Raw genomic sequence first — 16891 nt, 5'->3', positions numbered from 1 at the left:
GTCATTGACAAATAAAGAAAAGATTGTTGTTTGTTTGTTAAATCATGCAAGTTCTCACTTTTGTTTCCCGTTTTTAAAACAACAAACACAAAATATTCACAAAATTATTTAATCTTTCCGTCACATCCAAATATATTTTTTTAAAAGTATACTCGAGAAAAAAGAAAGAAAGTATTATGCTCGATAATCTCAGATCTGAAAAAAAAAAAAAAAAACCTTGCTCTAAACAACATTATCAGAATCCTTTAGGAATTTTCATTAAAGAGAATCTAAAATGATACTAATAACTTTTTTGGTTTTTGTTTTTTTTTGTGTGTTTATTCAAAGTATAAAAAGAGGAAAATAAATGGGTAAAGTTTTCTTTAAAATTGATTTAGTGTGGTTTTTATTATTTTTATTTTTTTAATTCAGTCTATTAAATTGACATGTGTTCAAAATGAATTTAATTTATATATAATTTTTAAAGGAAAAATTACACTTTACCCCCTCAAAGTTTGGAGCGATTTTCAATTCGATCTCCAATGTTTCAATTTTTGCAATGCACCCCCGAAACTTCCAAATTTTTTCAATTCGACCAATTTTATCTCATAATTTCCATATTGCCCCTAATTTTTTTTTTTTTATTGGAGGTGCAAAAATGAGCAGATGGCCAAAGGGGTGGCCGTACTTTTTAAAATTTTTTTTTTTTTTATAAAAAATTTAAAATTATGGGCAATATGAAAATTTTTGAATAAAATTGGTCGAATTGCAAAAATTTGAAAGTTTGGGGAGGTGTATTGCAAAAATTGAAACATTGGAGGTCGAATTGAAAATCGCTTCAAACTTTGAGAGGGTAAAATATACTTTTCCCATTTTTAAAAATAGTATGTGAAAATTACATACTCTATTAAAAATTAAAAATAACAATATATCAATTTAATAAAGTAGATTTAAGGTTGAATTTGAAATATGGTTTTTTTTTTTTTTTTTTTTATTTTTTTTTATTTTTTATTTTTTAAAGGGATACATCATACGTAGTACACGAACACAGAACAAGAAGAAGAAGAAACAAACCTACATAGAACCTAAGAGATACATAGACAGTTGTGTATAAAATACAGGAAAACTCAAATGTGTAAATTTAATTTCACTTTCTCTTTTTTTTTTTTTTAATTAAAAAATTCAATTTGCTCCTATGAACTTCCAGCCGATTTGACAAAACTCCCATCAATTTTCAAATTTCTCACTTTGGACCTCCTTAACTTTGATTTGCTCTCACTTTAGATTCATATGTTAGTTTTCAACGTTAAAGTCAAACGGTTTGACTTTTTATGCCCATTATATTATTACCCTAAAATTACACCGTTTTAAACCTTAAAACTACAACACTCACCAAACCCAAAATGACGTTGAACATTAAAATTATTATTATTATTTTTTATAAAGCAAAATATAAGAAAAAAAAAAGAAAAAAGAAAATCGGAGTGGTTGGAGCCACCATTATGGCTAGTCTGGAGGTGGTCAAACCACCCCAAGCCCTTAGAGACCACCTTAAGAGACATAAAAAAGAACAAAAAGAAAAAAGAGAAAAAAAGGGATAGAGTATTTTGGGTGGACGAACTATCCCAAGAGCTTGAGGGTTGTTCAGCCACCCCCACCGCCTCCGGGCCCTTGGGGGTGGGTAGTATACCTGAGCCAATTCATAAATAGTAGCTCCAAATCATGTCAGGGTGCTGGTACGCCCTCAAGCTTTGTGAGTCCTGGTTGAGCCCCCACCCCCGCCACACATCGCCACCTCAACATAATAATAATAATAAATAAATAAAAAAAGCTCTCTCTCTCTCTCCTCTCAAAAGAAGTCCGTCTGTCTCTCTGACTCTTGAGTCTCTGACCCCTCCCACTCCATCAGACCGTGTTCATGTCCTTTTTATTTTATTTTCACTCATAGAAAAAAAAAAAAAGAGAAAAAAAGAGAAAGATTTCTCTGCGAATTTTGTTTGTCGGTGAAAAAAAGAGAAAGATTTCATTCTAATTGCATCATCGAAGTTGAACGGGTGAATTTTTTTTTTTTTTTTTTTTTTTTTTTTTTTTTTTAATTTTATTTTGAAGTTTGCGTCTTTGATCTTCGAGTTGGTCCCAAAAGAAGCAGAGCTTTCTCCTTTCTCTTTTCTCTCGTCCTCGCAGGTACTCACGATTTCTCTTCTTTTGATTCTTTCACTTCATTGTGTAAAACAGAGAGGCTTTTGTATTTGTAAGCTTTTTATATTTAGAACAGCTTGTTATTTCGATTTTTATTTGTTGATTTCGCTGTGAATAACCAATTTCTAGGTTTTTCTTCTCTCTGGTAATAATTGCTTCTTTTTTTTTTTTACTTGGTCTTCTTCCTTTTTTTGGGGAAGGGAAGTTAATAGATCGAAATTCCAAAAGGGTTTGGTAGGTAACATGTTTTCTTCAATCGGGATAAAGAAACCCTGGCATAAATGCAGCTAGTGAGTATGATTTGGGGTTTTTGCTGGTGAAGAGTGCGAATTTATATTGGAAATTATGTGATTTGTAGTGGCTCTCTGTGTTTGTTTTGATGGCTAATGCTTGTCAGAAATTCTGCGTTTGTGTGTGTGTGCAACTTGCCGATTAAAAAAAGGGGGAAGAAAAGTGAACTTTGGGTTGCAACCGAATTATTCTCAATTGAGAAAGGAGACAGATGATAATCATGTAAAGAAACAAAATCTGCTGAGTGGCATCTGGTTTATAAAATTTGGGAGTGAATGCAAAACATTCTGCATTTTTTCTTGTAGAGAGAAGGAAGTCTGATGTTTATGTCATAAGAAAAATTTGTTACTTTTGTCAACTGCAGGGTCCGTTGGGTTGGGTCGGTAAAATGAGCCGGCCAACAACGCGTAGTAAAAACAAAAGGCACAGACAAGAGGATAATGGTGATATCACTTCTGAAATACTGAGGTACATGAAAACAAGTTTAGTTTTTTTATCTGTAGGAGAAGGATAATTTTTATTTTTTTATTTTTATTGGTATGAATGTCTGTGCTCCATTAAATGTTCTGTGGTCTTCGCTTTATGTTTTTGGTCCTTGTGTAGGAAAATTCACACAACTGGTGAAATAACCAGTGATGATTTAAGTCAGCTATATAAAACTTGGAAACCAGTTTGTCAAGGCTGCCGTGTGAACAATAAAGATAACCCAAATTGCTTTTGTGGGCTGATTCCACCGCCCAATGGAAGTCGCAAAGCTGGACTTTGGCAGAAGATGTCTGATGTTCTTCTAGCTCTTGGCCCTGACCCGTCCAAGGATCTTCGTGCTGCAGAGACTCCTGCAGGTCTGACGAATCTTGGTGCAACATGTTATGCCAACAGCATACTCCAGTGCTTGTACATGAATAAATCTTTCCGAGAAGGCATCTTCTCTGTCGAACCAGATGTTTTGAGACATAACCCAGTGTTGGATCAACTTACACGGCTTTTTGCACAGCTGCATGCCAGTAGAATGGCTTTTATAGACTCATCTCCATTTGTAAAGACACTAGAGTTAGATAATGGAGTTCAGCAGGATAGCCATGAGTTCCTGACCTTGCTTCTTTCTTTGCTTGAACGTTGTCTGAGCCACTCAAAAGTTTCCAAGGGAAGAACAATTGTTCAGGACCTTTTCCGTGGAAGAGTGTCCCATGTGACGATGTAAGATTGTCTTTAGTTAATTGCTAATTATGTATTGATGGGTTCTCTTGTTATTCTCAGTCTTTTTCTGTGTTTCTTCGGATAGTTATCTTGATTATGTTTTAACTTTACTAGGTTCTTTTTCATTGTTGAAACTTCAAGGAAAAAAATTGAAGATTGTTTGATAAATCAGCTTTACGTTTGCCATTTCATAATTTTAAAAGATAGAGACTATTCTTGTGCTTTTCCTAATAGATGGAATTATTTTGCCATGTAGTTTTTGAACATCTCTTAATTTTGAGGAAGCACACAGCTACAATTGAAATACCCAACGTGTATTGCACCACAACTGGTTGAATCTGCTTTTATTTTGTATTTGTATGTTCTTTGGAAAAGCTCTATATAAATTTCCTTTAGCTTTGGCTTCTTTGTGGCGACTTGAGTATAGCTTAGTTGCATCTTTTAGTTGCCGGTGATAGTATCGAGTGTGCCAGGTCTCCCAAGGACCGATTTGCTGGCCTAGTCAATAATTGCGAGATACTTTTGAAGCAATCTATTTTGTTAAAGATGATTAAGATTTTCTGGCTATCTTGAACATATATAATGGTCTATATGCCTGTGGGTGTAGATATGGTCTAGCATCTGCACCTCAAACGATCAATACATTTGCAATTGCTTATAAAAAAAAAAAAAAGATTTTTCTAAATGCTTCTCTTGTATGTCAGTGTACTAGGGTTACACCCGTTTTTTTCTGGCACATTTTGTTGTTTTTTGTTGTTTTTTCTTTTTTTTTTTCCTTTAAATATTTTCTTTAAATATTTTCTTCTCTTGTTCCCGCAGAAGTATTTTATTTTATTCATTTACTTTTAACTTTGTAACATGGGGATTAGTCACTGTCTTTAGTAATTAACTCTGCATATTTGCCTTAAGCTAATCTTACACTGCTATTTATTGGTTGTTTTGTACTTTATTAATCTTTAGATATTTTCACATCCGATATTAGTTACTTCTAATCAAGTGTGTGTGTTGTATTGTAATCAAGTGTGTGTGTAGTATTGTATATATGTATTTTTTCTTTTTGATAAGTAATGTTGTATATGTGTTTTTTTTTTTAACTCGTATCTTTTATTTGTATTTAGGTGCTCACAATGTGGAAAAGATTCTGAAGCTTCTTCAAACATGGAGGACTTTTATGAGCTTGAGTTGAATGTCAAGGGTTTGAAAAATTTAGATGAGAGTTTAGATGATTATCTAAGTGTGGAAGAGCTTCATGGAGATAATCAGTATTTCTGTGAGTCATGTAAAACAAGAGTCGATGCTACTCGCAGTATCAAGCTACGTACATTACCTACTGTACTTAATTTTCAGCTTAAGCGTTGTGTTTTCCTTCCGAAGGTACTTCATGATGAACTTTGGAGAAAGTAATCCCCATTTTCTGGCTTGTCTTCTAAATATTTTGCTACCAAAGTCTTGTATGTGATTTTGTATTCCTTTAATTATTTTTTTCTTTTACATGGAATATATACTCTATTTTTTTTTTTTTTTTTTAACAAGGAAGATATATTGCTATAAGCATTGTGGGATATAAAGCAGTTGATGATTTGAAAAGGTTATGTATGGGAATTACACTGTTTGTTAACCAAAAAAGAAAGCATATGCATTAACGCTTTTGATTATAGAGTATGCACACTTCTGTTTAGTGAAGCACGAAGGAAACCATTATTTCATTGCATTTGAGGTAATGAAAAATACTGGAAGAATTGGTTCTTTTTAATTTTGCAAAGATCAACTACCATGGAGAAGATCGAGTCCTAGTCCGTTGTTACTAAATACTACAAGCTATTGATAACCGCATTTGTTTTATTTTTTAATGTTTGGTTGCCCCTTTCTGTAGAATGTCCCATAGCTAGTAAAAGAAAGCCTGTCTAAAGGTCTTTTTTGGTGGCTTGATTTTGCAGGCATTTTTGTTGTCTGATTTATTAACTGACTGCCTTAATGGTAATTGCAATATGTGGTTTGTGTGGTTGATGCAAATGAATTATCAATTGCATGTCCCAGTTAGCTTCACTATATACATGTGGCGTGTGTGATAGTGCCTTGCTATGTTACATGGTAAATTTATTTATGCAGACAAATTATCAATTCTTTATTGTACACTAAATCGTTAAACATCTACTAACATAGGTTTTTGTGAGCAGACTACAATGAAGAAGAAAATCACTTCTGCATTTTGTTTCCCTGGAGAACTGGATATGCGACAGAGGCTGTCTGAGCCTTCTCAGTTTGAATTGATATATGACTTGTCAGCAGTGTTGATTCACAAGGGAACTGCTGTAAATAGTGGTCATTATGTAGCTCATATTAAAGATGAAGATACAGGACAATGGTGGGAATTTGATGATGAGCATGTCTCAAACTTAGGTCGTCACCCTTTCGGAGACGGGTCTTCAAGTTCCACTTCTAAAGCTGTTGGAAGTGAGCCTGTTCATCCATCTTGCACAGATCCAAGGAATGGTGTCGCCGATGGACACAACATAGATGTTGTTCAGTCACAGTCTTCAGAGTCTAGTAATAATAGTAATGCTGAGATATTTTCATCAGGTGATGCATATATGCTGATGTATAATCTTAGGCAATCCAGGAAGGACCGTGAGAAAAAGCAGGCGTCTGGTGCCAGTGATATGAAAATCGACACTGGTATGGTTTCTTTATATGGTGTTCCTCTTCCATCTCACCTTTGTGAAGAGATAAAAATTTTGAATGCTTCATATGATGATGCTTGCCAACAATATGAATTAAAGAAGGAAGAAGAGTTGGGTTGTATCACAAAAAGGAGACAGGAAGTGCGATCAGTTCTATCTGAAGCCCCTGTACGATCAAATGAGGATTCATTTAATTGGATTTCAACAGACTGGCTTCGCCAGTGGGCTGACAACATACCTCCACCGTGAGTACAAGATCATGTTCTGCCTTTGTTATTTTAGGTTTTCTTTTCCGTGCTTATATATATATATACACGTTCCTTTATTTATTATATTATGTACTTTTGTGTTGGGTTGTAAAAATTGTATTATCCAAGAAAGATGGTTTACCCAGAGTAGGTACTATATCTGCTCAGGGCATCATAAGAGGAATCATTTTCACTTACTTCTGTTATTTCCACATAAGCCTTTGCCAATTTTTCGTTTTATTGTATGTATCCGTTTTGCCTTATTATGATAACACTTCATGAAAAGTGTCATGTCAGGCTTGGAGTTTTGCATTCTTTTATGGTCTTTTGTTTTTGTAATTTCCTGCAGTGTACTTGACAATATGTCCATCCAATGCGTGCATGGAAAAGTCCCGCATTCAAAAGTTAGCTCCATGAAGCGATTGTCTGCTAAAGCCTGGACCATGATTGTCTCTAAGGTGTTTACTTGTTCATTACTCTGCCTTGGTGTTCATGAAATTTTGTCATATCCTTTAATTACTTTCCTCAAGTAGCTGCATTAAGATACTTCTATTTGTGGATTTTATGCTTAGATTGGATTTCTAAATTTATATGAATATCTTCTAATTTTACTGCAAAATCATTTTTTGGAGCCCCTTTAAGTACGCCATTTTGCTGTTGTGAGAAATTCATTGAATTTCAATGATTTCATTGTTGGTGGTTGTGCAATAAATTAAATAAATGAAATTCATGTAATAGAGGGTTGAATTGGTAACATAGAAACGAGAAAGTTGTATAGCTACTTAGAGATGAGAAAGAATGATGGTAAAAAACAAATTTTGAAAGAAGAAATAATTGACATACAACTGTGGTGGAGTATCATTTTCTCTAAATTATATAGTTCATTTTCCATAAAGATAGAAAAGAAATGATCTTATTTTTGTGTAAGCTGCCGTCATCTGGTTCAGTTTTATGTTTTTGTTACTTGTATCCTCCTCATTAGTTGATTCTAGCTATCCTTTTATGAATTCCTGTCTACTGATTGCTTTGCTATTATTCTTTTATTTGGGGGTGTACTAACTGCTTGTAAATTCAGCATGATGGGGGGCCAACACTGACTAATGATGACTACTGCATGGCTTGCCTTGTCGATGGAGCCCGCACTTTGGTGTGTGGTGATAGCTATCGGGATCGAAGAACAATAATGAAGCAAATTGCAAATGAGGCAGTTCAAGGGAACTGTGTGGATGGAGCATATTGCGTATCCAAGTCATGGTATGGCTGCAAATTCTCTTAATGCTTCCCAATTTTCCCCCCTGATTTGCTAGCTTATTTTAATGACTAAGCATTATGATCACCTGTGGAGGAGCTTTTCTCATCTCAAAAATAAACTGAGCAAGTGAAGAACAATTAGTTTCTGATCATCCATTTTGCTTTTTATATGCCTTGGATAGAAGAAAAGGCTATGTTTCTTCTTATTTTGTGCTTGTCATAATGTATAATCCCACGTACCAATTTATGGTGATGCTATTCACTTTTTGATATTTGTAGGTTGCAACAGTGGTTAAAAAGAAAAATTCTTGATGCTCCCTCTGAAGCTGATGCTGGACCCACAGCTCCAATTAGGTGTCCTCACGGGGAACTTATGCCTGATCAAGCTGCTGGTGCTAAGCGAGTTCTGGTTCCTGAGAATCTCTGGCTCTTCTTATATGAAGATGCTGTTGCAGTAAATCCTGATGATCTGCTGGAGTGTACAACCTTTCCTTCAGACTCTAAACAATGTTCTCAATGCAGCGATGAACTATCTGAAGTGGCAGTCATGGAGGATTCTTTAAGGTAATTTCAATGTTTACTAGTAATGTAGAGCTAATATGTATTTATAGTTGCTTGACTTCAATTATGTATGCTGCAGAGTTGTGAAGCTTAAACAGCGCCAGAATCATGAGAAATTAGCTATGGGAAAAAGTATTCCACTTTTTCCCCACTGCAAGAATTACTTAGTGCCCTCCTCGTGGCTTTCAAAATGGAGAGACTATATTAATGCAAGTGGGAAGAATGTCTCTAGCTCTGTGAAACCTGAGACTCTTGATGGTGTCATTGATTCGCTGAAGTGTGAAAAGGTAACTTTCTAGTTCGCTTAAGGTTGCTTCTGTTAATCATATTCTGGCTTCTCTGGGTGAGATTAGTTGGTGCTTTGTATGCTTTTGAATCCCTTTGATCATTGTTTATGTTTGTCCTTAATTTAGTGAGTTATGATGATGGTGATGATACGATAAGAGGACTTTGGAGGAGATTGGGACTTTATTTTTCTCTACTCTATGTTTTTGGACAGCTGCATTTGCCTCTCATTTGGTGATTAATCATCATGATTGTCTCGTTCTTTTTTCTCCCTCTAGCTAGGTGTTTTCTTTTGTATATTTAGTGTGTACTTGGAGGTGCCTTATGCTTTTAATGATATTTCGATTACTTATAAAAAAGAAAATAGTAATCGTGAATGAGGATTTTGTGCAAATGGTTGATCAAAATTTAGATTGTGCTGGAGAGACTCACTGTTAATTGGCTGCAATAGATAGACTAGGCTTGCATGTGTGCATTTAAGCTATAGCAATCCACATTTTCTTCAACCTTGCTTTCACTGTTTTCAGGATAATTGTTGTGATATAGTTCTTTTATTTTGGTTTTGGCCAGCATATGCGACTCCTTGAAAGGCCTCCTGAACTAGTTTGCAAACGTGGTACAATTTTCCAAAAGGTAAGTATATGAAACCGATATCCAAACTTGTCAATTTTTGATTGGTGCAGTTGGTGTCTGAAACTCATTGGTGTAAAACTGCAATTTATTTATCTTTTTTCACCTATTCAAAATGTGTTTTTGGGGTTTCCTTTTTTTATTTTTTTCGAAGTGTTTATTAGAAAGGAACTTTCTGCCTCAAGTCAATACTTGTATGAATGCTGAATTTCTTGTTCTTCTCCTTCCAATGTTGGTTCTAGACAGATGGGTTGACAATCATTACGGAGAATGATTGGAAATGCTTCTGTGAAGAGTGGGGTGGTACTGAGGAGAAAGGCATATCTGCTGTAATTGAGTACAGTTATAATGCAGGGAATAATTTGGCTGGGTCCGGTGAAGAGATGCCATTATTAGAGGAGCAAATGGCTTCGCATGATGAAGCGAATAGTGACAATGAGTCTAGACAACCTGTGATTAAGACTTGTCCAGAGGTAACCCTGCCCTCATCTTTGTCATCCATGCTGCATAGTGAAGGACTTTTTTTGTTAACTTTTCCTTTTCCTTTAACATATTAAACACTTGATAAAATTTTGTACTTATCAAAAATAAAATTGTGACTTGTGTCATCTTGCAAAATCCTCGGTTGACCTGCGGAACGACTTGTTCATTCCTGTGCAATGTATCTTGATTTTCATATGAACTCAAAAGTATGACATGCTGGAAGATCTATATGTTGGTATCATCTTCTAAATGTTTAGTGAATGTTATCAATAGAACGTCACTAACCCATCTGCCCATTCAGCTTCCTGAATACGTTACTAAGGATAATAGCTGTCTAGATGATATCAGTGTTTTTTAAATATCTCAGTAATAATTGATATGATATTTGTTTTATTTCTTATTTTTTGTCAAACTGTTGAATTTGAGCACATGACTACATCTACATACATAATTGCAAAATTTTAGTTGATAGTCATTTGGTACAAAGGGACGGAGGAAGAGATGGGAATCTCCACTAGAGACCCACAATTTTTAGTCCTGAATATTTCGGGGTTTTTAGAAATAGGAGAGTATGAGGGGACCAGGGGTGATGTGTTTTTCAAGTTTGTCCCTCATCCTTATAATCCTTAATATTTTCCCCTTTCTTTTAGAAGGATATAATAGTAATGGACTACAATATTTCCTTCCTCCCAAGCTTCTCCCGTACAAAGGGAAGGTGGGATCCATCTTGTATCCTCCCACTTTTGCACCTTTCTTACCAAACACTCATAATGGGAAATGGGCATCTCTTCTTTCCTCCCCTTTATCCATCCTCACTAATTTTTTCTTTTCCCTATGACTTGCCCATCCTCCCTAATGAATGGAACACGTTGTGGTAGAATATTAATTGTAATCTTATAATCGACTCTTTTTATTTGTCTTCTCTCTGCCCCTCACCCACAAACACCTTGTCCAATATTTTGCTTCTTTTCTCTGATGGTTATTTTGCCAGATATGCGAGGAATGCATTGGAGAAAAAGAAAGTTGCGAGTTAATGCAGAAACTTAACTACTGCAACGAGGACATATATGTACTTTTTGCACGTGACAAGGAGGCTCCAAAATCTTTTTTAGAAGCATCTGACACATCCTTTGAGCAAGATCGCCGAGTTTCCAAGCGCTCTCGGAAGACAAATAATGGGAATCTGATCAATTTAAAAGTTTCTGGCTCCACATCAATATACCAGTTAAAAATGATGATATGGGAATCATTTGGGGTACGCTACCTCCAGCAAGCACATAGATAAATGAAGGCATTTGCTTTGTTTATTTATTTTATTATTGTTATTTTTTTCTTGTGGCAGTGCATTTTTATAAAGTGTCGTATTTTGGTTTTCTCGGCTGTTGTCGGAATCTCCATTTAAGATTTTAGATCTGAAGGTTGAGTGTATTGAACATGGAACAGAGTATGTAGAAAAGTTATTAGATTTCTTTACAAGAAAATAGAGAGAATTTATAGGAAATATAGAAGTGGGGAGAATTTATTTGGAAAATGTTAAAAAAAAAAAATTTGAAAAAAATCACTGTAAATTTAGAACTGTTCAAAATGCAGATTTTTCTGAAGTAGGAGAAATTCAAGTAGCAAAGGGAACTCTGAGAAGATTTTAGGAAATAATGGGTAATTTTTCTCTCTCTTAATGATCTCATTAACCTTATCACAAACCCTAATTAATTGGAATTTGTGGCTTTGTTGTATTGAATTAAGTATGACATTGAGAAAGTTATTGATGGAGGAGTAACGCTATAAGTCTTCTTAGAGTCCTCCTAGAGTCATTCCAAATGTGATGTGGCTTTTAAAATCACCGATAGATCAAAAGTCAATAAATCACAGCTCAAATTCAACTGTAATTTTAAAAGCCATATCACATTTGGGATGACTTTAGGAAGACTTATAGCATTACTTTTGATGGAGAATGAAGTTGGACCTATTTGTGTGGTAAGACCATGCACTATCGGCTTTATTTGATATCTCCAAATAAGGCATCTTACATTGTTTCTAACATGTAATTTTATATGGAATACATACAAATGACTTGCAATTGCCTGAACTTCTATCCTTTTTGAATTTTGATCGCTATTTAGTTGGCTTAGCATCAGATATTGCCCTGCCATTTGATCATGATGATTGTTTTTTAGTAAGTAGATCATGATGATGTTGTGAGGTGATGTTGGTGTGATACTTGATGTCTAAGTAAATGTTTATTGATTTACAAATATCACATGTTGATAGAATGTTGTTAATTAAGTGTGATACCTACACATATCTAATATGGGTGCTTTTTGAGATTATCTTTTTGACTCCCTACGATTTTAGTTGGTCTCAACGTTTGGCTTTCCCAAACTTGAAATATGCTATGTAGTGAATTATGCTTTTGAGAAACTAATTGTTCTTTTCCTATCTCTAATATCTTTCATGTTAATATCATAGAAAGTGGTTAAATTATCTATTCTTGTTGCATAGCTGAATATATTTTGCATCCACCGGCATCTTCTAACTGACTCATCTGATTATGCAGGTTGTTAAGGAGAATCAGATCCTTCGCAAAGGTGCCAGGATAATTGACAAGGAGTCTGCTACTCTTGCAGACATGAATATTTTTCCTGGAGATAAGCTTTGGGTGATAGATTCAGAGATCCATGAGCAGCGAGATATTGCGGGTAATTAACATTGTCATACTAAGATTACAATTTGCATATGTTTTTTTGAATGTATACTGCTTTACTCGGGTGATGGCAGTCATAAGGAGACTGTCCTTTTTATAATGCTATTCTACATGGTTCTGTCAGTAATTATGGGATTAACTTCTTTACAAAAAGTGTAAGGACCATTGTAATTAATTAGAAGTATCATTTAATATCAAAGATTCCTTGTTTTTTTTTAAAAAAAATTGGTTAGTCACGAGGCACACAATGAGTCATGCACCCACAGCCTTACCCTCCACCTTATTTTAAAAAGAGGAGGAAGTGCAATTTGAACTAGAGCTTGTTGGTGATTCTTAAATTCAAGGTTCTAAGTGGTGGTGTCTTCAACTATGTTGAGATCCCAATTGATGCATCTAAAGATGACTATTTTAGAAAGCCTTTTTTCACTTCTCAAACACTACAAACTCTTCTTAAATACAGTTAATCAAATAGGCCTTTCAAAACAAACTACAAAATTCTTCTAAAACTCAACACTTTTCAAAAAATAAAACGCTTTTTTTTTTTTTTTTTTTTTTCAGAAAATAACTTAATGTTGTATTTTTTAAAGGGTGGAGATTATCCATATACAATTTTTTTTTCCTAGTGTAGGGGCAGCTGATTACATGTATGAAAAATAAACAGTTAATTTCTCTTTCTTTTTTTTTTTTTTTTTTTTTTAAAAAAGATGGGTGGTGCTGCATAATATGGTGCGGTGGCCACCAATGGATCTCGCGGCCACCACTAGGGCCACCAGGGCACCGCTTCGTTGGCAGCAACACTTTTTTAATTTTAATTTTTTTAAATTGTTCTTTTATTTTATAAATATTATTTCTTAATTTTTATTTTTTACAAAACACTCTTCAAAACTTTACCAAACTAGTTTTCTACTTTTCTCAAATGTGGCCCCCCACAAAATCAATTCTCAACTTTTACCTTTTTCAGAACTCTTACTAAAATTCAAATCACTACTCAACTTTACCAAACAGGCCGAAAATATTTGAGTAGCTCTTAGGAAAGTCTTGCAAGTGAAGCTTGTAAAGTTGAAAAATTATGGTATATGTGACAAGTGTGATGTTTTAAGATGGCTACACAAATATTAGCAAGTTTTATAGTACATCAATAACTGTTTCCTTTTTTATTTTATTGATAAGTAGACAAAGTAACATTGAAAAGTGCAAAATGGCACAACTTAAGTACACAAGAAGTTTATAAGAGAAACGCCTAACTGAAAGAGAAAAGAGGTCAATAAAATATCCTTGTACAATGATTATGTTTTTTGTTAGGTAAATACAACACATACCCCTCTGGATTGTATCCATAACCTTACTCTAATGTGATTACTATGTAAGAAGCTAACAAGGAGATGGATTTAAACTATCCTTCTCAATATAATATAGATATCTATTAAAAGAATTCTTTCATAATGTGTTTAAATCAGTGAGTTTAATTTTATTATGATTTAGTGCTAGTTTATTATTGACATGGAACTTTTTAATACGAACCTTACATTTTTATTATATATATGCAAGTTCTTTATCTTTAATGAAGTAAAAGGTAGAATGTTGGGAAAATAGGAAATAGTTATACAGAAGTAAGAGCTAAAAATTCTTGCTTAGTAATCCTCCAAAAGTAATTTAGAAGTAATGCTGATGAGTAAACAAGTTGATTTTGAGTCACTAATGCTGAGATACAACATTTGAAGAATGAGCAAGCTTTGTATCTGTAAACCAGGCCACAAAAGTAAAAAATGCATAAACAGGATCAACATTGAACTGATCTGATGGCTAAATTGTTTCATGCTTTGCATATTGATACTTCACCATATATACTTTATTTTTTGTTAGGTATCGTGATATATTGTTAGCATTATTGATATTTTAAGGCATAAGATGGAATATGTTTATTGTCACAATCTCAACTCTCTCCCCGTGTGTGTGCATGCATGACATTCATGCCCATGAAGACACACATCCACAATTGCATTAACAACTGAGTTGTGTATGATCAAGTGCCAAATGTCTAAGATGCTTTAGTTGAAAGTTCACGGGCACGTAGCAAAGATTAGGATTACTTGTAATTTATTGGACAATAATTACATTTTTTAAACTTTATATTTTACTTTAACAGGAAGCCTATTGGCCAATTTTAGTCCTATGTTATATACAACTAGCCACGCTCTGATTTTAGTCCTATGTTGTATATGATTAGTCATGCTGTACTAAATTAATAGTTGTGTGTATTGATTTGCCTAATCAAATGTTCCATAGATGAGCTCTCTGACCAGAAAACGAATGTTCAACACATTGAGGAAGGCTTTCGTGGAACACTTTTGACAGCAAATATTTCATCCCAAGTTGTTTAAAAAACATGCTTTTAAAAATTATTATCTGCGTGCAACATCCAACTGTTTGTAGACATGATATTGGGAGAGGAAACTGATGGAGATTTTGACCTGCATTTTGGAGGTAAGTTGCTATTCCAATGTCTACCTTGTTTTACATTGAATAAGAATTTTTTATCATCGTGAAGGACCCAAATTCTTTAGAGCCTCCTCTGTGTTACTTGTCTCAGCTATTTCTTATCCCTGCTTCATTAACTGATTTATTTCTTCATAATATCCATCCAATTGGTATTTTTACTGTTTCCACTCTTTTTTGTCCTCAATTTTATAAATCTTTTGAATATGACATTCCGAGTTGAAAAGGCTTACACCATGCACCTTATGTCTTGCATCTTACCTTATGAGAGGTCAAAAGCCTCACCTTAAATTATTCTCATTTAAAAACTATGGCTCTGATGCAGGATCGATGAGTTTTTCCAAATATATTTGAAACTTGAAAATTGTAAGAAAGATTATAAAACCAACTATGATTTGTATTCTCTTTGCTGTCCTGATTTTCTCCTAGTCTCCGACGCCAACAGGTAGCTTAATTCCCAATGGGGTAAAAAAACTTGGTTATCAAAAAAAAAGAAAAAAAAAAGAAAAAAAGATTCTCCTTGATACTCTTCTGGTTTGGATTGATTACCATTTTGTCTTGTTTTGGGCAGAAGCAGTAGCTGTATCTATGTCTGTTAGTTTTCTCCCTTCAGACGACTGGTTTGCCGTGTAAATGTGTAGCGCTTGCCAACATTTTTACTTTTTTGGTGGTTGCGGACTCGGAGAGGATACAGCACGTATTGTTGCATGTCTCCTGCTTTGTCAAACTCGTGGTTTTTGTGTTCAGTTTTGATGCTCGCATGGATGTTGCTGCCTTCAGTCTGCCCAACCTTTTCAATTTCTTGGCTTCGAGGATCTATTGTACACATCTTGTTGCTTATATGCCTCTCTTTGCGACGGATTGGCTGATTTCTTACTTGGTTAATGAATGTATATCCTAGAGTAGTTTCAATTTTAACTGCTCATACATCTCTCTCTCTTTCTCTCTCTCTCCATGCCTATTCTTCTTCTTCTTCTTGGTGCGCAGATATGAAGGAAGGGCTTTTCCCGCAGGAATGTTGTGTTGTTACTGAACATATTTACTGTGTCCACATATTCTGATATCCACGTGATTCTTGCTCCCTCTCCCAGCCTTTCAAATAAAGCTCAGTTTATCCTTAAACGTTAGGCCAAGGATATAAAACCCATTAAATGGAGAAATTGCCTGCCATTAGAGGTTGCAGGATGGACTATCATAGTTTTCTTTATTCTCTCTTGTTTTTCCTCAAATCGAGGTTCATTTTGTTTCATGTAACGAAACATGTTGATGGATGCCTCCTTTTTAGGGTCTTTAAGAAATTTTGGGTGTTCATACTTTGATACAAGCTTTGCAGCAAGGACCCTTCCATTAGCTAGAGTCTCATTTTCTAGGTGAGCTTTATCATTACTGTTTAAATTCTCCATTCCTTTTCAAATGCAATTAGTATATTAAGAGGGAAAATGGTTGAGGAAGTATACTTTTTACTACAATTTTTTACAAACTGATATAACAATGCGCGTGACACCAATGTTTTAGTTACAATCAAATTTAATTGTCTAGTAACTGATATGGTAAGTTTCCAAGTTGACTTACAAATTAATGTAGCAGTCATAATTAAAATTTAATTATTTAGTTGCTAATTTGAGTTTGTAAGAAACTTGTAATAAAAGTTGTATTAGGTTCGTTTGGATTTGTGATTTCAAAACGTGCGATTTAGAAATGTGACATTTAAAAACATAGTTATGCGCTTGATAAAATAGTTCAACTTTTAAAATGGTACTATCATCAAAGAAATAATATTTTGAAGAAAACAGACTTTCAAATGATGCCCAAGTAACACCCATATTGAAGACCCTTTTTATTTTTATTTTATTTTTATCTAGCCATATAAGAAATAATAGCTCATATGC

General features: G+C 34.3%; 1 protein-coding gene across 1 annotated transcript; it reads left to right on the top strand.

Annotated features, from left to right (window-relative positions):
* The first annotated feature begins 1577 nt into the window (after positions 1-1577).
* Positions 1578-16088, top strand: LOC132189100 (ubiquitin carboxyl-terminal hydrolase 26). The gene is made up of 15 exons (XM_059603625.1): positions 1578-2163; positions 2834-2937; positions 3073-3666; positions 4785-5040; positions 5844-6592; positions 6945-7053; positions 7671-7849; positions 8126-8410; positions 8487-8694; positions 9263-9325; positions 9565-9795; positions 10797-11060; positions 12360-12501; positions 14793-14990; positions 15574-16088. Exons 2-14 carry the CDS (start codon positions 2858-2860, stop codon positions 14885-14887), a joined length of 3255 nt encoding a protein of 1084 aa, XP_059459608.1. The 5' UTR covers positions 1578-2163; positions 2834-2857; the 3' UTR covers positions 14888-14990; positions 15574-16088.
* Positions 16089-16891: the final 803 nt, after the last annotated feature.

The sequence above is a fragment of the Corylus avellana genome, chromosome ca8 (assembly GCF_901000735.1).
Source record: "Corylus avellana chromosome ca8, CavTom2PMs-1.0".
Classification (NCBI taxonomy): Eukaryota; Viridiplantae; Streptophyta; class Magnoliopsida; order Fagales; family Betulaceae; genus Corylus; species Corylus avellana.
Note: the sequence above shows the minus strand (reverse complement) of the source record. Positions and strands in the feature narration are given on the sequence as shown.